Source organism: Acanthisitta chloris, unplaced genomic scaffold, assembly GCF_000695815.1.
Source record: "Acanthisitta chloris isolate BGI_N310 unplaced genomic scaffold, ASM69581v1 scaffold20202, whole genome shotgun sequence".
In the NCBI taxonomy this organism is placed as follows: Eukaryota; Metazoa; Chordata; class Aves; order Passeriformes; family Acanthisittidae; genus Acanthisitta; species Acanthisitta chloris.
The window spans coordinates 1-22,728 of record NW_008661267.1 but is presented as its reverse complement, the minus strand read 5'-3'; the positions used below and the strand labels follow the sequence as shown (position 1 = coordinate 22,728).

The 22,728-nt window shown below is 42.2% G+C and overlaps 2 protein-coding genes across 2 annotated transcripts in view; one reads left to right on the top strand and one right to left on the bottom strand.

The window, feature by feature from the left end:
• The window catches only part of COL4A6 (collagen, type IV, alpha 6), a gene marked incomplete at its 5' end in the record, with an annotated part of 41,672 nt that extends 33,128 nt beyond the window's left edge, over positions 1–8,544 (top strand). The window contains 14 exon segments of the mRNA XM_009070172.1: positions 1–47; positions 444–551; positions 1,074–1,181; positions 1,607–1,678; positions 2,832–2,957; positions 3,293–3,409; positions 3,836–3,997; positions 4,902–5,000; positions 5,278–5,424; positions 6,192–6,308; positions 6,981–6,995; positions 6,998–7,153; positions 7,365–7,651; positions 8,284–8,544. The exon segment at positions 1–47 is cut by the window's left edge and continues 20 nt beyond it. Of these exon segments, the coding sequence (XP_009068420.1) occupies positions 1–47; positions 444–551; positions 1,074–1,181; positions 1,607–1,678; positions 2,832–2,957; positions 3,293–3,409; positions 3,836–3,997; positions 4,902–5,000; positions 5,278–5,424; positions 6,192–6,308; positions 6,981–6,995; positions 6,998–7,153; positions 7,365–7,651; positions 8,284–8,544 (1,822 nt within the window).
• A 2,891-nt stretch (positions 8,545–11,435) lies between these two features.
• On the bottom strand, positions 11,436–21,914 carry ATG4A (autophagy related 4A, cysteine peptidase; the record flags this gene model as incomplete). Its single annotated transcript, XM_009070171.1, has 12 exons — positions 11,436–12,346; positions 12,641–12,752; positions 13,868–13,924; positions 14,498–14,643; positions 15,581–15,659; positions 15,762–15,949; positions 16,911–16,990; positions 18,180–18,252; positions 18,782–18,883; positions 20,120–20,218; positions 20,546–20,617; positions 21,804–21,914. Coding segments are annotated over 12 exons (1,184 nt in total), but the record flags the coding sequence as incomplete, so codon positions are not given.
• Positions 21,915–22,728: the final 814 nt, after the last annotated feature.

Sequence of the window (22,728 nt, the reverse complement as noted above, 5' to 3'; positions counted from 1 at the left end):
TGGCATTGCTGGAGTGAAAGGAGAGCGAGGGGACCCAGGGTTCCCAGGTGAAGTAGCCCTTGATTTCTCACTTCAAAAATACAAAATCCAAGAGCCTAAACAGGATGGCATTGTCCAAGAAGGGTATTTTTGTAATCTATAAATTGTAATACTTTAGCCCTCTTCTGGAAGAGAGATTTGAGGAGTCTGAAATCCAGGTGGGGCAGAAGTCTGGTTGATAATGAACATGTTTGAGACCAAACCAATTCTAACACTGGGTCCCACTTTACTTTTTGAGGAGGAACTTGTGAGCTCACACTGATATTTGGCATCCTGGATGTCCAGCACAGGGCCCAGATGATGGCTAAACAGACATAAGTGTTGCAACCTTAGTATATCATGTTTCTCACCCTTTTCATGCCTTCTTCCAGTCTGACTTGTGTTGTATGTTTTTATCCTTTCAGGAGAGAGAGGGAGAGAAGGACTCAAGGGTGAACCAGGCTACCCAGGAAACACTGGGGTAAATGGACCCAAAGGAGGCCCAGGAGATCTTGGCCAAGAAGGACCAGCAGGTACTGGACTAGTCATCTAAGTTCTGCTGCTCATGGTGTGACTGGAATAACCTCACCTTGTTGTTCACTTAGCCCTGTTTGGCCTTTCTCAGCTGAGGCTTAAACAAGAAGCTTGGCAAGAAGATGGGAATTTTCTTTGACACTAGTGTAAGGTGTGACCTTGTCCTGTCAGCCCAATGTGGTGAATCTTGCACAACTGAAATGTAAAGGAATCTATGAACAAATAGGGAAGGCCTCAGTTAGATACAAGCAGTAGCATCTTCTTCACAGCCCTTTCATCACAATACTTCCATCCCTTCCCTATCTAGAGCCAAACCTACCCAGAAGGATGACTACAAGTGTCTTTGTGTCATGGTGCAACTAGCAGGTAGATTCCCAAATAGTTATCAAGATTAAAGGCTGGAGAACAGTGAAAGTTATTGCTGAAATATTTTAATGCATAGAAGCTGTAAGATGTAGCTGAGACCTGTTTCAGCCTGAATGTGATGTGTAGAACAGCAGTATTTTTCTGCTTGCTTTTAGGAATCCCTGGAAATCCTGGACTGAGAGGAATCCCTGGGCCACCAGGACCTCCAGGACAGCCAGGATCTGTTGGATTCCCTGGAGCTCGTGGAACAGCAGGACCTAAAGGTATATCTGGAGCCTGCACATGGAGGGAGAAGTTGGGTCAGAAAACCAGTGTTTTGGCCAAGTGTATTGCAGCAGGCAGACAGCACTCCTATGTGTGGGCCAGCTGTGTGTGGGAAATCTGCTCAGTTCTTGGCAATGCTGTGCAGGCCCCAGCTGCTAGAAATGAGCAGAAAAGTGGTTGGAAAGGGAGGGGCTCTCACTTGATTTGAGTCACTGATGGGTGTTGACTGAGGGTACAACTGATGAGAGCAGTGGGAAGAGTTTCCATGAAGGGGGATTGTGTGAAGGAAATCTTCACATTCTGTGTTCTCCTGTGTGTCATGTTTCTCTTGTGTGTTGTGGTCTCCATAAAACATCTTATGCATTTCCACCTAACTGCATTGTTGGCTTATTTGCTCGCTTATGTGTTCCCAATGTCTCCTCAGGGTTTCATGGATTTCCAGGTTTAAATGGTCTGAATGGCTTGCCAGGCACAAAAGGGTCTCCTGGAACACCAGGTAAAGGAAACATGTAGTAGAAGTGTCATATCTGGGGAAGTGCATATACTGCTCCATCATGAGTGCAGTGTTTCCTAAAAAATTCCTCTATTTCATCCAGTTCTGAATTTAATTATGACCTGAAGAAAATGTGTGTGAACAAATTCTTCTTCAATGCCAGTAAGAACAGGATGCAGCCTGTGGAGTTGAGGAGCCTTTTCTGGTGATGGTTCTCCTTGAATTCCTGAAGGACTGTGTCACTGCTGAAAAACTGGTGGAATGAAATCATAAAACTCTTCCATTTCTAGTGGATGTTAGAGTTGATCAGGGCAGCACCAAATGCTTGCTTTGGTTTGGACTTAGTGATGAAATATTTCCATACTGCTTTTCAGAGCCCTCCATTATATGGATCTTGAGGAAGGCATCAGTAAAATCAGAAGCTGATTTCTTTGATTAGAGTCTGGATTCTGCTTTTGGGAAGCTTTTGCTGGGTTTTTTCCTATTTTTAATCACATGAAATAGAATGTAGTTCTATTTTGCTAAAGAGGTGGAGAAAGACCTTACCAAAAAGACTTGCTTAGTTAGTCATCTTGTAAAGTAGCACTTAAAATCCATGGCAGCCTTTTTATGCATGAAGGTGGACAGACAGTCTGTGTGTGTACAACTCAATACCTGTGTTTTCTTTGTTTAAAACATTCTCTATCAGAAGGTAATGATTTACAGCATATAGATCCTCCACAGTTTTCCTATCTGAGAGAGCTGCTTAGTGTTTACTCTTACTAGAGTGACGTGCTGAACACCTCCCTGCAGCTTTTCCCCCAAGGGAATTTAAAGACCAGAAGCTTGAGTCTATGTTGTGTCCTCTTGAGAGACACAGCTTACAGGCTGGCAGGCAAATGCTGTCACAGGACTGCTGTTTCCATTCTTGTGTGAGAGCTTGTGGGAAGACCAAAACAGTCATATGCTTCTCTCAGCATCTCACAGATTGTTTAAATTCACTCTGCACAACCAGAGTAGCATGTGAGGCACAAACCTCTTTCAGTTGCTCTAGTGAAAACAGCAGAGACAGTAGTAAATGGCTAAATTTTTATTACCACTCATTTTGTATAATAATGTAACTGCCATTAGGCAATTTGAATAGGCTCTCTTATCTTTGTTAACCATGTTTCATTAGGTCTGAGTGAGGCTGGACTGAAAGGACCTGCAGGTCTCCCAGGTCCAAAGGGTGAAGAAGGTTCTCCAGGCTTGGGTAGAGGAGCTGTAGGATTCCCTGGACCAAAAGGCTCATCGGGAGACATGGGTAAATACTGATGTTTTGCAGCTTGGGTTAATGGGTTGCATGGCCAGCAGAATTAACAAAGAGAACTTCTGAAGCCACAAAGGTGGCCAGAAGTTTGACAGGTAAATGTTAATTCTGTAATGTGGCTCTGTATTTGAGAAACAGTTGGTTACACAGTTCTCAAAGCATCTATACTTCTCCTGAACAGCAGAATATGTAATTTGTCCACTCATGTAGTGAGATGTCTCTTTGTTCTTCTCCATATAAATGCTTTTCAGCCACTACTTCCACCTGTGGCTGTGAAGATCCATGAAGACCTTTGGGTACACTCTCTCACTTTGTAATTCTTATTTTAGGTCCTCCTGGTCCTGTGGGACTGCCTGGTTTTCCAGGAACACCTGGAGCTTCAATTCCTTCTGATATACGTGGGAGACCTGGGGATGCTGGCCAGCCAGGAACTGATGGGAGTTCAGGTATGTATGGTTGACAGCAAGTATAGTCTGAAAATTTTGCCACGATGGCATTGGTACCCATTCAGTACCTCACAGCCTTGTGGGAGAGGCTCAGACTTTAGTCTTTTCCCTGGCCAAAGATTTGAAGCCACTGCTCTCCTTTTCCAAGGGAATTTCTGAGTCACCAGGCTAGCTACCAGGTAGGGCAAGGACTATGATCAGGCCCAGAATTTGAAGCTGGATTACTGTGGTTAAAAGGATTAAAGAGTTTGAGACCTAAGTGGAGAAAAGCAGATGGGGTCTGGTTCTTTTCCTTCGGGAGGAGGACACCCTTGGAAATGTAGACATCCAAATAATGATCATCCTCTAGGGAGACACACTGGAGTCAGCCCCAGCATTTACTTTGTCCCAGGAACAGATTTTACTAATTAACTCTGTTGTCTCTAGGTCTCCCAGGTCCTCCAGGACCACGAGGGCCCCCTGGCCCAGCTTCTGACCAAGGTGACACAGGCAGCCCAGGTTTCCCTGGTGTTCTTGGCTTGCGAGGCATTAAGGGTGATGTGGGACTCACTGGTCCAATTGGACTTCCTGGAGCATCTGGATTCAAAGGTAATCTTGCCTGGAAAGGATCTGAGTGTGGTTTGGCAGCTGTCATCTTGACAGTATGAATGGCTGTCAGGTAGTTAGTGTGGCCTCAATTCAGGTGTAACAGCTGAGTTTGATGTCTAAATCTTCCCTTTCAGCATGCAGGTTTTACCTGCTGACACCAAAAGCAGCAAAGTGAGGCCAGCTCCACGTGGTCTTCAGTGTGTCCCCAGTGTTTTTTTTCTCTTCTCTTTGTTTTTTTTCCCTGAGTAGATGGTGTCCACCTGCAATGTTGTCAACTACAATTATCCATTTGCATGTGTTCTCTAGGCAATGACTGGAGATGCTGTTTCATCCCACCTGGCCTGTATGCTCAGAGGCATTAGTGAGGTGGATTTAGGTCTCCACAAAAGGCTAAGAGGATTGTAAGAGTTAAGAGATGTTGTTCTGGGCTAAGGCAGGGAGCTTGTTGCTCTCTCTCTGTTCTGTACCAGAGGAGGCTAGAGGGCAGCTGCAAACAAGACCTTTAGTAGCAAGGTTTCAGAGAAACCACACAGCTCAAAAGCCAGGAAAGGATGGAGAACCACTGCCAGATGAAGAACTGTCTGCTGTCTTTGTAGGCTGGCAGATCCCCACCCCTCTGTGCTGTGCATAAAGGTGGACTCCAAATAGAAAAGATATGTACTCTCCAAACACTCCCCAGGTTACTCAAGGAAGGGGAAGAGTACTTTCAATGAAGTGTAATGAGGTAACCATAGGAATTCTGGTCTTGAGGCTCTAAAGCCATTCTGGACATCAAAATGGGCACAGAGTTCCTTAAGGGCTCCTCCATCTCGGAGCTGAAATGCTGTTGCTGCCATCAGTGTTTCTTAGAGCTGCAGCTGTGGGTCAGAATCAGGACCCCTGAGACCTTGTGCTGTCTTTGCAGGTGTCAGAGGTGAGCCTGGCCTTATGGGGATGCCAGGTAAAGATGGGCCTCCAGGGGATCCTGGTTATGCTGGGCTGAAAGGTGAAATGGGCCGTCGAGGTGAGTGCTGGATGGTTTAAAAAGCTGTGATTTATTGCACATGGTTTGGGCTGGGGAAGATTTCAGAGCTCCCTTAATGGGCTTATTTGGGAGACCTTAGTTTAATCTTAGAGACTGAAATAAGTTAGAAAGAGCTTGACATACTTTTTGCAAAACACCCAGTGCTGATGTACAAAGGTGGTCTTAATCCAGCATTATTCTCCATTGTGTCAGGATTATCATCAGAACTGTTATGTTTTTTGTGGGATAATTACACTGTCATTTGCACCATGTGCAGGTCTCCCTGGCAGACCAGGGCCTCCAGGTATAACCCCACAGCCAGAAGAAGTCACAGCCCCTGCAGGTTTACCTGGTCTGCCAGGAATTGATGGTGTCCCTGGCTTTGATGGAGATCCTGGATTCCAGGGCCCGGCTGGAAAACCAGGTAAAATATACACTCAGGTCACCAAAATGCCATCATTCTGGAAAGACAGCACTACTTTGTCAAATGCATTAGCAAGGTTTGCAGGATTTTTTTGATCAAGGAAAGAATTCAATCAAAATGTGTACAAATATGTTTTTTGATTATCAGAATGTATTTGATAAATTCTGTTCATGCACTTTTATAGTGTTTTTTACCTAGGTTTCCAGAGTTAGATGTAGCAGTCTGTGATGTAGCTGATACAGTGCCAGCTTTGGTCGTTAGCAGGTGGAGTGGTCATGAAAATGATTCACCGCTAAGATTGACTTGAATTGTCAGTGAAAGAGGATAACTGGAGAACTGCTGGGAACTTCAGTCTGCACCACTGAGGTTCATATTGTTTGGCAAAGCAACTTTGGTTGATTCAGCACCTCCTGGCTGTCCTAGGCCCGTTATACCAAGAGATTCTTGTTTTCACAGTGGCAGGAATCTTGTGAAACGGAGATGAGTCTTAGGTCTGATGTAACTTCAGGCTAAAATCAGTACTTTATCCTGGATCTCAGTGCTGCATTTTCAGCTGTGTGTAATATTCAGCTGCACCTCTTGATCCTTTAACAGACAATTGGATCAGGTGGAGTCCCTTGTGGAAGTGACTGTTTATAACCACAGCTGGTGAAGAGTGAGCTCTCAGCATGGCTGCTGACAGCCTATTTCCCTTCTGGAATACGGTGGCAGGAGTGAAGTCATTAACATGAAGAAATAATGATACTAATAATTGTATTTTATTTCAGGTGCAAAAGGTCTGCCAGGAAGATCTGGCTTGAAAGGACGCGATGGCTTGCCTGGAACACCTGGTGTAGTTGGGGATCCAGGACCTGTGGGTGCCCCAGGACCACAGGGATTCGAAGGTAACTATGACTTGCAGAGCACAGATCAAAAAGAAGGAACCAATAGAATTCTGTTTGCTTACAGCTTCTGCAGAGACCTTCCCCAACACCCAATTACCTTAGGGAGACATGGGGATATCTGCAGTCTTCTGTTTTGTATCTGCAGTGAAGGAAATTTAATCTTCAGTGAGGAAAGTTCTGTCATATGTCATTGTTGATGTCACTGCTGATGTTTCCCTAGGTGTAATTCTGAACACCTTTTGGTTTTAATGTTTTGTGGATGTGGGGAATCATCTTGAAGATCTAAAAGAGTGATACAGTATTCACAGTGACCACAGCTGTGAGGATTGGACAGTAGAGGAAGAGCACAGTGAGAAAGAGAAACAGCAAAAATGAATTCATTAAGTTTTGGTTGGTGCTTTCTGATCCTCAGAGTTACTGTACTGTGAGGTACACCTAACATATTTGCACCAGAGTTTTGGGCAAAGGCAGGCAATGAAATGAGTTAGGGAATGTGTGGTGCTGCTGTGGAATGACTGCTTTTGGATCTGTTATTCCTGTAACAACCATCAAAACTTGTGCTCCTTGTTGTGCGAGACTGATACAAATGCCGTGACGGCAATGCCAAAATCTGTAGAGCCAGCTGATGTCCACACTGTGTGCTAGTAACTGTGACTCCTGTTCTGTCTCCAGGTGTTGCTGGGAAGCCATGCTGCCTGGTCGGAGTGTGGGCGTTGGATACACTTTAGTGAAGCACAGTCAGTCGGACCAAATCCCACCGTGTCCCATAGGAATGAATAAGCTGTGGGATGGATACAGCTTATTGTACGTGGAGGGGCAGGAAAAGTCACACAACCAGGATCTCGGTGAGTTGACGGAATTATCCCAAACATGAACAACATAGGCCAAAATTTCAAATGAGCAATCCTCACTGGCGGTGCAGAGGGTTGTAGGAGAGGTGGTGGCAGAATCTGTACTGAGAGCAGGATCACTTGTGCTGTCTTCCACCACTCACACTGCTGAGTCTGAGTCGGACTGTTTGGCAGATGATTTGCATCGCTTCTCCAATTTTTCCAGGTTTTGCTGGCTCGTGTTTGCCTCGCTTCAGCACCATGCCCTTCATTTACTGCAACATCAATGAAGTGTGCTACTACGCCAGCCGAAATGACAAGTCCTACTGGCTCTCCACCACTGCTCCTATCCCCATGATGCCAGTGGACAGTGTTCAGATCCCACAGTACATCAGTCGTTGTTCTGTATGTGAAGCTCCTTGCCAGGCTGTGGCTGTGCACAGCCAGGACATCACCATCCCACAGTGTCCCCTGGGCTGGCGCAGCCTATGGATAGGATACTCCTTCCTTATGGTAAGGATACTACTGCTAATGCAAAGGCAGCTTTAAACACTTCTAGATCTCCTCTTTGCTGAGGTCACTGTGTCTATTCCATGAGTTACATACAGGAGCCTAGAGCTCTGTCTCTTCTTGCCCCAGTGCATTTCTTCTTCATCAGCTGAGCTGCTGTAACTTTCTGTTACAGTTTGTTCCGTTTAGCACCTTTCCTGCTCAGATTTGGTGGCAGCACTGCTGCCTTAGCCCTGTGTCGCCAGATATTCTCTGTTCTTCAAAGCTTTAAATGTGGAAACGCTAATTAAGCTCTACGGTATTGACTTAATCCCCTCGCACAGTGGAAAACGTTTTCCATTGCACTCTCCTAGAAGCTCATTAGTGTAAGATTGCTAGAAAAACATGACGTCAGCATTATTGTTTCCAAATGTTCCCAACTTTCAAGTGAAAAGCTGGTTTTCCATTATCACAGGCTTGTAAATACGTTGCTTTGCTTCTTCCCCTCTAGCCCTGATTCTAAAGACAGATACACACAGCCAAGGTACAATTTTGGTTGCCTGTTTCACTCCTTTTAGCAACAGAACTGGCAGATTCCCCTGTTTACCTCCCATTCTGTACCTTTCAGCTCACTTAACTTGGCATCTTTATTTCAGCACACCGCGGCTGGGGCAGAAGGTGGAGGTCAGTCCCTGGTCTCACCTGGCTCCTGCCTGGAGGATTTCCGTGCTACGCCGTTCATTGAGTGCAATGGTGCCCGGGGAACATGCCATTACTTTGCCAACAAGTACAGCTTCTGGTTGACAACGGTGGAGCAGTCCCAGCAGTTCGTCAGTGCTCCTCCCTCAGAGACCCTGAAGGCAGGACAGCTCCGCACGCGGGTCAGCCGCTGCCAGGTGTGCATGAAGAACTTGTAGTAACAGAAATACAGTTACATTAACAGTCTTGGTTACCCCGGATTAGACATCACTGACTGAAGAAGGAAAAATTCATAAACCTGTTTTGTGTGTGTTTGATGGGTGAATCAAGACAGCCAGAATTCTACAAAAGTCAAGTCCAGGAGTTTGCTGCACACAGAGGAGGGAAAGACCAGTGCTCTGAAACCACTTTTTTAATGAAACATGGTGCTATGCTTTTACTTCAGTGGGTTTTCCCCCTTCATTTATGGCTACCTCAGAAAGTCTCTGCGGGTTCCTTTTTCAGACCGAAGAGCAGCTGATGCCTCACACTACTCCTCTGTCCAAGGCACTGTCAGACATCATCCAGAGAGACTTTTCCAAAGCTGTGCTTAATTAGTGTCTTTGCAAACAGTACTTGGTCTAGTGTAAGGGAGTGAAGACTCATTCTCCTGTGAAATACAGAGCTAGCTAAAATTTATCAGTGCATTGTAGGTGACTTGGAAACGCTATGCATTAATGGTTGATAACTGATTTTCTTAGACTCAAAAATTAATGTTTTGCTTTGCTTATTACACAGATGGGACATTCTTTCCTCCAGTGACAGGTATTCAGTTCTAATCCAGACTGTCATCCACAGTTGACCTTAAAGAGCTATACCAATGAAAAATGCAATTTTTGATGTGAAGATGAACCCAAAACACCTCTAGCATTTCTCATAGCTCTCTATTGAAATATATTCCAGGGAAAATGTCTGCTTCAAGGTCTGTGCTTATCTCCTTGCAGTCAAATGATAGATTTTATTACTAGGAACATGTTTCCTTTCTGAGGCAGCCTTGGCACACTTACTTTGTAATCATTAAAGCTGTATTTGAAAAGTAGAGCCTGTACTAGATGCAGGAGTAAGCAGTTAGGGGATGTACATTCTTCACTCCTACAGTCACAATGTGTTGTATGCTGCTTCCTCTGGGCTTTATTTCTGTTAGTTTAAAACATTATCTTTCTAGTGTATGCACTGTTAACTACTCACACTTTCCTTCAGGGCATAATTAAAGAGCAATGCCACTCAATGGATTATCCTTGTGTATTTTGAGGGAAAGCCATGACACAGGTATGTTTATATCTATCATGAATGCATTTAGTTGGGCTAAAGTTATTACTATCAACCTCTCTAGAGTGAAGCATATGAAATCCTTATCTATTGCCATTCCAGGACATTTCAAAGTGCCTTGAAACACACTGTCACCTTGGCTTTAAAATCTTTGAGATAAAATTATTCAGAGAATGATGATTAATGCAAGACTGAGGCATAATTTTAAAGCATGATTTCTTTATGAGGTTCTAGGGCTCTAGCTCTGTCCAGCAGAGTGCTTAAGAACACACTTACTTTTAAGCAGACAATATTTTTACTTTAATGATTATTACACGCATAACAATATTATCTTCCTAGATGGGGGTCAGAGAGCTAGGCAGGTTCCAGAGTTGAACCAGACTGGAGATGAGCAGGGAATTTGGGAAGGACAATTTAGTCTTTCATTTCATTTATTCCTAATTGTAACAACTGCTTTGGATACAACTTGCAAATATCTTTAAGGCATTTTAACATTGCTGAGCAGCAATCCTTTCCTGCAGGATATCCACTCTACTTTTTAGCTGTCCTGGCACAGACAAACTGTGTTGCATTTACACCCTGGGTTATGCCTGTGCAGCTTTAAGACACTTGTGTGCACAGAGTGCTCAGGACTTCTGAAATTTGTGCTGATAACTGGCTATGTACAATGACTTTTTCAGCCACTGAGTTCCTGTGGTGCTAAAAGGGGTGTCCATCAGGTCTTAGATCTGCAGGGTCTTGCCTTTATGTTTGAACATGGACATATGCAAACACAATTAATTTATGCCCCAGGCTCAGAGCCTTACACATTTTCAGTGCTGCTGTCTTTAGAGCACTAATTCTGCTGCAGTGCCTTGGCTCCACTGCTGGCACTGCCCAAACTTCCATCGAGTTCCACCAGCCCAGCCTTTTCCCACACATGCCATTCTCTGTCAGATGGGAATTCCAAACCCCTTTTCTCTCAACCTGTTGACCCCACCCAGAATCTTTCAGGAGCCCAGGCCTCCTCCCTGAAGCATTACACCACAGCTGAGGGCAAGGTGGGCAATACCCATGCTACACTCCACTGCTGGGTTGGTTTAAGTATTTTTGTTAGCAGTTACTGCTCAAGACTGAGCATTTCAGAGTAAGGGCTCATTTTCATTTTGTTTCTGGGGAGGACAGAGCTGCAGTTGCTGTCACGGGAACAGTAAGTACTAACTAAGAAGTAATGCTTTGTTTAAAAAAACCCAAAAACCCATGCAGCTAATCCCTGGAGAGGGGAAGAAAATTGTATTTTTTCAATGTGTCTAATTTCCAAACCATGGTTAATAAACACTGAAGGCAAACAAGGTGAAATCTGACCAGGTTATGACTATTTCCTTGGAGATCACACCAGCCCTGATCAAGAAGTGCAAGTGAGAGGAGACAGCATTCAGGGTTTCTCTTATGTTGTCATTTATTGCTGAAGATGAAACTGTGATTCATGTCCATTACACTACCATGACAAAGTGACCATAATGGGGATTGTCTGATAGTAAAAAGGAGCTGTATAATGGATTAAAAGATATTTGCCTTTATTCTGAGCTGGTTTTCTTATAGCTGCTAGAGAGATACTCTGCCTAAGAAATAAAACTGCACTGGCTGTTCTGATCAACCTGGAGAATTAAGGCACTTTTACCAAAACAGATTTCAAGAGGCAACAAGTCAAAACCCAACAATTAAAGTAAGTTGCATATGCCAATATATTAAGTTTTAAGATTACCTGGGTTATATTTAGTTCACACAAACAAATTAACAAAATATAGCAGCATACAACCTATGAAAAGCTTAAGAAATTTATTAGATGCACAGATAAAGTGCTGTAACAGAGAAACTTGTGTAAATCTTTTTTTAAAATAAATAAGGTACAGTTAAACCACCTTTGACTCACTTTAGCTCCAGAAGAAAAGTCAGCCTAAGTTTTAATGATTGAATTTTAAGGTCAAGGTGAAATATTTCAGAACTATAACAGTGGTTGTGATCTGTATCAGCTATTTGAGTCTCCTGTTCCTCTTGAGGTCTCCCAGAAACAGGAAGGCTATTGCAAAACGTATACGTTAGACATAGTTCCTTTCACAGAAACATTTTTGTAATAAAGTGTGGTTGCTCAAATGCATGTTAAAATATTTAACAAGGAAACAATTTTCTCCTGATCCAGTCGATCTTTTAAACAAGACAATGCATTTTTTTCTACGACGCAGCCCACGGAGGGAACAGAAGTAAACATCCTCCTTAACTGAAGACTGTTTTGCTTTAAGAACTAAACTATTGCATTATATGAGAGCAAGAAATACCCATTTTGTGTTATCCTTTTCTCCAAACATACAGCCCATTGACATACTCATTTTTGCCTTAATCTCAAAGGTCCATTTGTCTTCAGGAAAGACACACATTAAAAAGAAGTTCCCTTTCAGGGTCCTGTAATAAACTCTTTTACTGCCTTTCCATCTGGGGAAGCTCTTTGACAGATGGAACTGTCACTGTTGGAGTTTTGGATGCTACCAGGTGTTTGTGCTCTGCTATCCATGATTTCAGGCACTTTGGGGCTAACATGGCTGTGAGATTTAAGTCAATGCAATAATATTAGCAATATGTTCAATACTCAGAAGGGTCACCACAGTTTCCTTCATACACTCAGGATTTCAAATTCTTCTTCCAATTCAAACAGCTTGTCAGTAGATTCAATAAGTTCTGGAAAAAAAAATAATCAATTTAGAGTCTAAAGACATTCCTGATTTTGCTCACTTAAAAAACCCCACACAAACCCCTCACTTTTCTGGCATGTGTCCTTGGAAATATTCTGTAAGATTAAAAAACATATTATGCTAGCAACTGTAAACTGTACTTGGCTTGTTTGGATAACTGATATTCTGTAGGAATAAGGCACTTAATCATGTAGTGATTGCTTGATCCTCAGGAAAGCCCAGTTATTCCACAATTCTCCTGTTTGCTAAAGAGAACCAGCACTGCCAGTCGGTGCCACACCTGCTCCTGTGGTTGTCACTTCTGGCTTGGTTGGAGGTATGAAAGGAGGCCAGTGTGGTGGGTGCTTCTGGACCAGCTCAAACATCCGTAGACTCTGTTGCTTTAGAATCTCCTGAGGACAGATTACAACACAAAAAAATGGCTGCTTAATTAAAACCATTTTTAATTACATATGTCTGTCAAAGAAGAAAGGCTGTAGGCAGACAGTGAATACCTGTTACGTACCTGCCATTATGAATCACTGCTTTGCAGATTTCTAATGTTTCCCTACTTGAAAACACATCTGGAAGGTGGATCTCAAATTGTCCTATGAGTTATCAGTCTGTTATAATGAGCTTTGATATCCATACACCTATAATTTCATTTACATGGAGCAAACAGACACCAGAAACATACATTATCTCCTGCCTTTTAAGAGATAATTTCTTGCATGGACCTCTCTGTGTTCAACTTTTTGGTTGATCAATGGGAACCAAAGACAGATCTATCAGCTCCAAAAGAACCCAACAGATTTTGGAAGACAGGTTTTGATCAGGAGAAATAAGTTACTATTGAAGCAAAATTTCACTCCTACATCATATCCTACATCATATCCTCTATTTCAGTTATGTATCAACTGCTTTCCATAGCCTTTTTTAACAAAAATTAATGCCTGTAGAGGTTGGTGTTACTTCATATTCATACTTGTTGCTTAGTATCCCCACTGCCTGCAGAAATATCCTGAAGTCACTTTCCTGTGGCAGCAAGCACGTCCTGTGTGCTTGCTTAGCCACAGCCACAGCTTAGCAGGAGCTGGAAGGATTCAGTACTTAAGAGAATCAGATCATTTGTAGTACCAAGGACTAACAGTCAGACTTAGAAAACATAATAATATATTATGTCAAACAATAAAAAAGGATCTCGAAGCAAATAAGTAAATAAATAGCTACAACGTGGCAGTTTAACATCTATTTCTTAGTAAATGACTAAGTATCAGCCAGTAATACAGCACTGCTAAAAAAAGAAAAGCTCTGTAAGGATATCTATGTACTTGTTGTCCCAGTGACAGGGCACAGGGCTGCGAAATGCTGAACAAGCTCCATTAGCAACTCAGCAGTGTCGCCTTACCCTGATGCATTAGCGCTGCCTTGGCTGGGGCTTGTTTGATTTGCAAGCAGGGAATTTCCATTAAAAAACACAAACAGGATACAGGATTTCATAGAGAGAAAATAAAGACAGTAGTATTACCTTTTGTACAAGACTACACCAGTTATCAAAATCACATTCTTCTTTGCAAAAGAAGCCCTAAGGAAAAAATACATACAGTGGTATTAAATGATTGCAGTGTGTCCCTGAGAGAAGGATGCTGTGGTATCCATGCACTGGTTACATCTCAAGTGACAATCACCCATAACCCACCACAAGGATACTGGAATGGGATCAGATCGAATTTCCTCACCTACCACAGTATTCTTGTGACCTATACTGGATGACTTCTAAATGCAATTCCATTGAAAGAGTTGTAAATTATATAAAACAAGTTAAGCTCAGGTAAGTATCTTCTCTAGAGTGACTATGCATAGATGGTAGTCATGGAATAAAATAAGGAAACCTGATTCAGTTCCTTGCTTTGACCTCCAAAATACTCTTGCAAAATGCCAATGCTGCTCCCTAAGAGACAAGCAATCAATTCCCTGCTTGACCTAAGCCTCATGTATCCTATGCAGTTAGGATATGAACCACCATGTGCTGAAGTTCAGACTGCAGAAGGCTGTGCCCTGGGATCTGTCAGCAAGAAAACACATTACTGCCTTTATCAGTATACAGAGCTATTGCTGTGAAATCAAACACACACATCTGTTATCTCGTAGCACCTACTAAAGCTACTGAAGGATCCAAATTCATGATCTTCATTCTGTGTGGGGCTTGCTGGCAGTGGAAGCTCTCGTCATCAACTGTGCCATTTTCTTCCCAATCCACGAAACTCTGAGTGGTGTGAGGGTCCAAGTAGATCAACTCATTGCCTGGAGGGGTAAAATCCATACGGTGATAACAGGCAAGACTTTCAAAAGCCTTATAAAAGACTTATTCCATCCAGACTTGTAAAACACAAATTGGATTATCAACACAGTCTGTATCTTGACTTTGTAGCTAAGGAGTCTTTAAGAGAATTGGAAAGTTAGGCACAATAGTTTCCCACAGTGCACTTAGTATAATTTCCCATTGTTGCCTGTTGCAGTAGATCTTTTGGATGGTTTGTTCTACCTTTGTCACATACTTTTCTTTTTCTATGTGAAGTCCAGTACATTTTTTAAAAGTCTCAGCTGTTGTAATCCCTAACCTTCCACAGATCAAAAGGTTCAGGATGATCACAAATGCAATCTGTAATCCCATTAGCCATTCACTCAGAAACTGGAACAAGTCAGTCTGACTAAAACGGCTCAGGTTTTACAGAAGAAAGAACAAAATAGCCAAAAGGTTCTGGATCAAACCAGGGTGAAATCTGAAGGAATGAATCTGGTATCAACTATTGCATTCATTAAGGAAGATATGGAAAAAAGTGAAAGAGGAATGTGTTATGAGGAAAATTTGAGAAATATGAGACAATAATTTAGGAAAACTCTTAAGCAAAAGAATAAAACAAGACAGCTTTCACTAGAAAGGATTAATGACTAGGAAAAATCCAGTATTTTAGCAGCAGTGGCATCTGACACTCGTACAATGCCCTCAGCTTTTCTTACTGTGTTGTTCTTGCTTATATTATTTGTTATTTTTATGTCAATAAAAATAGCTTTGCTGCTATTTTCTGTTCCTGTAAGAAGGGTATCATACTGTTCCTGAAGTGTCCAAACTATGTCTCTTCATTTCCATTCTCATGCTTGAACTGCTTACTATTTCCCCTACCCAAAGAAAACCCTTTCAATCATAGGGATATTTGGAGTAAATTTCTTTCCTCCTTACCTAAAAATCCTATAAAATAATAGGCATTATTGGGTTTCCCTCCTAATGCTCCCAAAGACTGTGGCATCTTAAAGCATTCCTAGGAATTCAAAGAGAGAAAAATGAAATTGATTTGTTTATTGATACAACAGATATCTGAATCTATTTCACACTAACAAGCAAGTCACTGAGAAGCCCTTACTTTAAACGCATCAATATACACTGGGTTTATGTGATTTATCCCTAGCCGGAGAGGTATGATGAGCAGGAGAGGCTTCCAGCCTGTGCAGAATCCTGCTGTGTTCTTGTTTCTGCCAAGAGCACTTCTGTGCAAATGTGCACTGCTGTGGGCCACACTGCTGCTCTGGGGAGGGTACCAGCACATCTTCTCTGTGGGAATGAAAACAGAAGTCAATGAATGCACAGAGCAACACAGAGTGGATCTTCCTCTCAATCCTGTATTAAGCTAATTTTCCAGACAGCTTTGTAGAGCTCCTGTCTTCAGACAAAAGGAGCAGGGCATGGAAATCCTAACTACTTAGTAGAAGTAATTCTAGCAGACAGAGTACGTGCTGGCACATTAGTGAGACGTGAGATAAATGGCCAGGGGATGAAAACTTCAGACTGAAGTTACATTTACTACTAGCAGTGGTAATGATGTCAGGCTTTGCCTGGGAAATGAAATGCCAGAGATGAAGCATTAGAAATTCTTCAGGGAGCTCTTCACTTCCAGTGATGTAGATCTAAAATAAGCAGAAGTAGGGACTGACGTAGAACCAAATCCCACTTGTAAACCACCTTTCTTACAATCAGCCACGAGTTTCTCTAGGATCTGCCCCTGGTTTCTCTTTTGCCTGACAAAAGCAAATCTCCTTGGCAAACTCTGTATGAAAAGCAATTCTCTGTATTTCTATATACTGCAGCTTCATTCCATTGCTGGGGTAGGAATTTAAGTAGCACAGACCAAACTCCACCTTCTCAACTGCATGGTATATAAGTTGGCCGCCAAAAAGGCCTCGCCATTCTGTGTTAGCTTTAGTTTTGGACATCCAAAACCTGAGTCTGCATTTCCTTTATTCTTGCTCTTCCCAAGTAGGGATGGCCCCAAGAGTCCTGTTCATATTTAGATATATTCAAGAGAGCAGAGTCAAATCAAGAACCATAACCAAAGAACTAATCACAGAATCATTGAGTCATTTAGGCTGAAAAAGACCTTTAAATCATCAAGTCCAACCACTACACTGACAAAATGTAGTTTCCCAAAACGATTACATTTGCCATAAGTTTGAGCTATTCCTTAATATTTGCTGAGACACTAAAGGAGTCCTGAAAAAACTTCTGTTTCACTTACTGATATCTTCAATGACCACTGTATTGTCCATAGACACATAAACTGCTAACGAATTCCATTCATCAAATAAAGCAAGCTTCCTAGAAAACATGAAGGTAATAATTAATATAAGCTAATTAGGACCACGGGGACATGTTTAATGTTTAATATATTTAGAAAAAATAAATCCTGAGTGGTTCCAGGAAAAGCACACATAATGCACCATGTGAAAACTGTTTTGTCCTTTTGCCAAATGCAGTGATAGAACAGCTCAACCACATAATGAGGTTTATTACTTCTTACTGCATTTAACAGCCTCTGCAGTGGGATCCTGCCAAGAGTGCCTGGTATTGTCTGGAGAAGGAAAAATTCCTGGGCCAGTTTTTCATGTGACTTTGTGCTTAAGAAGTTCCACTAAATTCAGTGGAACTATTCCTGTGCATGTGCAGACAGAGAGCAGACACAGGGCATTAAAAGCCAGAGCAGCTAAAGGTCTTTGGCACCCAAAAGTTAGGAGGGGGTATTATAGCATAAAGGTTTCTGTCCACTTGTGCAACATCCAAAACTCTGGGAAAGGGAGCTACACTCTCAGGCTGCACAGGCAGAGTCAGCTGTCTGAAAGAAGCCAGAAATACTGGTATGTGAGCGCTCAGCCATGAAGAATTTGTAAAGGAAAGGAGCTGAAGGCCAGGGCATCCTTTAGCTCCTCTCTCTCTCCAGAGCATGTGTCTGTCCCAGGGCTGCACTAAATCGGTCCCAGGACCTGCAGTCTAGCCTCCACTTGAGATGTGGCACCTCCACCTATCCCTCAGAAATGGAGCAAAGTCAACTCTAGAAGTGTAGTTTCTAGACTAGGAGGAGCTCCCATGTTTTATCCAGCAGCCTCAGGGAGCACTGCAGCTCAGACAGAAGGTAATTGCAGTTCAGTTCCCTCCCTGGCCTGGGTGGCTTCGCTCTGCTCCTTCACAGCACTGCTCTAAGCTGTGCCACTTTGTGGCAAGGAATGCACATTCCTTCCTGGTGCTTACCAAGGTCAGGGCATAGCTGGACAGCCCTTTCTGCAGGTCCTCCCCAGGCTCTTGGTATATTAAAATTTAGAACACAACCAATTCCACCTCAGTACCTGCCTGCTGGGCTACATCATGGTCTGCACTGTGCTTGCAAACACGTGGCACATATATTCCAGAGAGGAAGATCATCCTCTGCAACTGCCTCTGGGGCCTTAGCGTGGCCTCTGAGCTCAGCTGCCCCAGGGGTGTGTTCCAAGTGAGCTGCTCCCATGTGACTTACTTCAGTACTTGAGCAACTGTATTTGGTCCAAACCACTCTCCAATGGACTTCCCCTCTCCAACACCCATCTGCGCTGTTTTTATGAGGGAAAACACACATGGAAAAGAGGAGCACAGAGAGGCTGGTCAGAGTATGTGTTAAACACATGACCTACCAAAATTTTGACAAATATTCTAGAGCAATTGCAAACTACATTTAGCAACAACAATTATTTTCTCAATCTATGCTCTTCTCAAATCTTAATGATTGCTAGTCCCCTTACAAAAAGCTCCTAAACTGTAATGAGAATTAAAAGCATGTCCTTAATTACAAATCACAGCAATAACCTTTGTGACTCTCTGTTTTAACACTATCACCTCTGGTACCCAAAGCTTGCATACTTTATCAAGAGCTAGATTGTAACACTCAGACTTATTCAGGTCTCAGTGAATAACATTGTGAACTATTATACTTCATACCCATTTCCATGCATTTTTACTTATATATTAGCATATACACTGTCTTCACAATCACCTTTTTAAAGTTTACCTTATTTCAAATGAGAAAGTTTCAAGACAGTAGGAATTTCAGTGGACAGAAAGGAAGTCAATGTGTGTTCTTACCCATCTGGTGGATGGAATAACAGCAATCTTTTCTATCTAGAAAGCATCGTAAGATTCTGTGATATTCTTCTGGTTGCTTTTTGTGTTTTTCCCATTGCCAATCTTACAGGAAAATAAAGGTATACAGATTAAAAAATAATAATGTTTCCATTGCACTGATCAAATTTCTAGATGGTAGAAAGACATACAATGAGATGTTAAGAGACTAATGTACAATCCATCTCTACTACTTAGAGATCCCAGAAGTCACAGCTTGTCATTTATTATCAAGATGTTGTTTATTATCACAGGTTACATTGTAAAAACTGGGCAACTAAAATACAAATGTCAACTGCAAGTATATCCCAAGTGATCCCTGCTGAGAATTGATAGCTATTGCTCTGTGTGAGCTTCTGCCAAGGCTGCCTAAAGCTATCTGCTCTGTTTGGACTTTGTTAGATTTGCAAGCATTTCTAGGATAATAAGACCCATAAAGCAAAGTCCAAACACAATGCTGGCCCTCTCCCACAGCAAAATCCAAGCCATGGCTTTGCCATGTAAGCTCCTGCTTCTAACATGAAGTAGCTACCTCACATTTACTGACAGAGAAGCACATACACAGGGCTGCTGCTGTGAAGTAAACACGTACTACAAGTTCAAATTCTGGTTTTTCTCAGGTAATTTGTTTGTTTGCCTACTCCTTCAGTTCAATCTTTGCACAGAGGATAAATCCTTCTGTGGATTCAGTTATTAAAGTGGGTAAATCCACAAAGCATGCTGCCATAGAAACCAGGTCACAAAAGCATAAGGATCACAGTAATAATTTAACTGACAGAGGAGCTACACACAGACCAGACCCACAACCCTCAGGTGTGACCTGAGGTGTGAGGTGTTGACACAGGCTCAAGAGCAGGCACTAACAGCTTCTGCTGTGGGGTTTGAACTCAGGCTGGTGATGGGTGAGTAGTTTGTGAAATACTTTGTGTGGTGTCTATCACTATGTCACTACTCACACAGTCACTGTGTGCCAACATTTGGGGGCTATGTAAGCAATGAAGAGGGGGAAGAACTCCGACCCATGGTGGCAAGTTTTCCCCTCCCTTCAACTTAGGTATTCGTCAAGAAGATTTATAAACAAGTAAATAAATAGAAGTAGGATTCTCTACTTGTCCTACTTCTATTTCTCTGCTTAAGGCTGGCATGATTTCACCCATCAGACAAGAACAGCTCCCTAGTAACTTCTATCATGGCATCAGAGAGGGTTTTGGTAATAAACTTAGGTCTTAGGCTTTTATGGAAAACTACAGCAAAAGTTAAACAGTTTTTAAACACAAAAGTTCCCTCAGCGACAGGACTCACCTCTTCCTAAATGTCTGCAGATCAGTGCCTGGGCCAGCATCATCTGCCCACAGCGCAGCATACATCCCCAGCCCGCGTCGGACGAGGGACCAGTGCCTCCTGGCAACAAAGTTCCTGACCATCAGCACAGGCTTTACACTGAAAACTTCAGGGTGAAATCTCTAATGACTGTCCTATGGATTAAAGGCACTGAGCAAGCTCTTTCCATAGTGCTAGTGTCACTTTGCTGCTTGCTCCACAAACATGAAAACCTGACTATACACAGGTACAAGCAAACTCTTTTTAATAGCTTTAATCCTTTGTTTGCATAAACAGTTAAAATTATGCTCAAAATGTTCTAATGCTGTAAAAGTAATTTTTAAGTCCCTAACATCATCACTAATCCTGCTAATCCATAACCAGGCAGCTGGACTGCTGCATACTCACCAATAGGAGAAAACTTTCTTCTGTACGTGAACCAGAGACGAGCACTTATATCCAACAGTAACTTGGATTTGTCTGGAATAATTTGAAGAGGAAAGAAATTACTAAAACAGACTTTTAAAACCAAAAAATTCCAATTTTCCCTGCATAGTCAATATATAGTGTGTAGAAAGCTCATATTAGCTTATACATAAAGGACCTTTAATACTTAAAGACAATTTTAGCCATTGAAACACAGAGAGCTTTTGCAGACTGCTAATTAAAGTTAACTTATTAAGGATGAAATAATTATTAGCCAATGAAGTTTTCCAAGGTGTTTAGAATGACTATGCCCAGCCTGAAAGAAACAGCTCTGGAGAACTATGTCCCCAGGAAAGAACTGGTAAAGCAAGTTAAGAAAGGTGAAGAATTTCTACATGCAAACCAACATGGAATTATGCATTACCTCCAAACCCAATGCAAAGTCATTTTAAGTAAAGGTTAGTAATTAATGTAATTAAATCTCTTTTCTTGTTGTATTTTTTTTAAACACATGCACTTACAGAATTCTTCCAAAGGCTCTGAAGAATGTTTAAGAATCTTGTTTGCTGCGTTTTCCCTGAGCTGTGGCTCAAGCTGGCTGGATCCTTCAGTGGATCCCTGAGCTGATCAAGGCTGTGTGTGGCACCCTTGCCTGGCCTAACAGCCTGCATTGGTGGCCACTGCCTCTGGCATTCAGCACAGCAGGATGTCCCTGTCTTCTCCCCAAGGAGCAGAACTTCATTTCTGAAATCTTATTTCTATATAAATGCATGGATCTGCTGTAACTTTTAGCCATGTATTTATTTTCACCAAAATGCATATGTGCTGTAGATCAATTTATTATTACTATGCTGAAATAGCATTTCAGTTGCAAGCAACAGGCTGTAGAGAGCATCCCTCATGGGAAAATCACATTAGTAATGCTGAACATTTCCTCAAAGTTATTTATTTCTGTGTTTCTGAGGCAGCTGATGTTGGGCCCTGAACAGCCTCATCCCTGACAGCCTCTGCTACAAGTGTGATTGCTTTGCATGGATCTCAGTTGGAAGCACATTGACAAGCTTCTGGTTTCTGTACAGGAGGAATTCCACTGCCTGAAGCTGGTGTCTTGTTGATGAAGAAGAATAAACTTCTCTCATGAGACATTTAGGGAAGGAACATCAGCAAATCAGGAGCTGCTGCTGCATGTGCATCTACGAATGCTCTCCAGATGTTACAGACAACTTAACTCAAAAGATACCTGTGTTGAGGTGGTGTTGCCTTCCTAGAATCCACACTGGCTCATCAGTTTCTGGAAATTCTTCTAAGTAGTCTGACAAAATAGTGATCTGGTTTTCATACCTAGACAAAACTGAACAGGAACACACAAAATTCAAACTCCATTTTATCCCTTTGTTCTTCTAGGCACAACTTGGAGCTGTCAAGACCAAACTAGTAGCAGTGAGTCTCTGCAGCCTTTGGGGCTTCTGCCCAGTGCTGCTTTTGGCTTTTGACTTTAAAAGCTGTTGGGACACTGAAGTATCCAATGCCTTGGCTGGTTTTTACTTGGATCCTCAGGGAGTGCTGAGGGAACACCATGGCTAACACCTGGATTACAAGCAGTCAGGCTAAAGCCAGTGACAAGTACAGGATGACTGCAGTGAGAGTGAGATTTGATCCAAGATAATGACAGAAGGAAAAAAAACCAATTTAGCTGGATCTAAAACGTACAAAAAATACAAATCAGAGCGACTACAGCCAGGTGCTTAATGGGAAGCATGTGAGAAGTGTTAGCAGGACTGGGCTTTACTTTCCCAACCGGAGATTTGAAACACTAAAGGAAAGAAACATGTATTAATGCTATTGTTCAACACTAGACCTGTTTGGTGTAAAACAATAAATGATAACTAGTACTACTCAAAGGAGACAGTTCAACCCTTTTCTAGATGCTTAAAGTGGTGCTTTTTGGGAGAGTGAAACAAACCTTCAAGTGTAAAAATAAATATAAAATCATTTATTTTAGGTAACAATCTTAAGGAATATATTGCAAAAAACCCCTCAGAAATTGAAAGTGAAAGCAAACACGATTCCATTTAACTCTTCAGGTAAGTGCACGTACACCCAGTGTAAAGAATGAATAATCAGCAGGTAAATATATAAGAAAAATGAGAATTCACGTAGAAAAT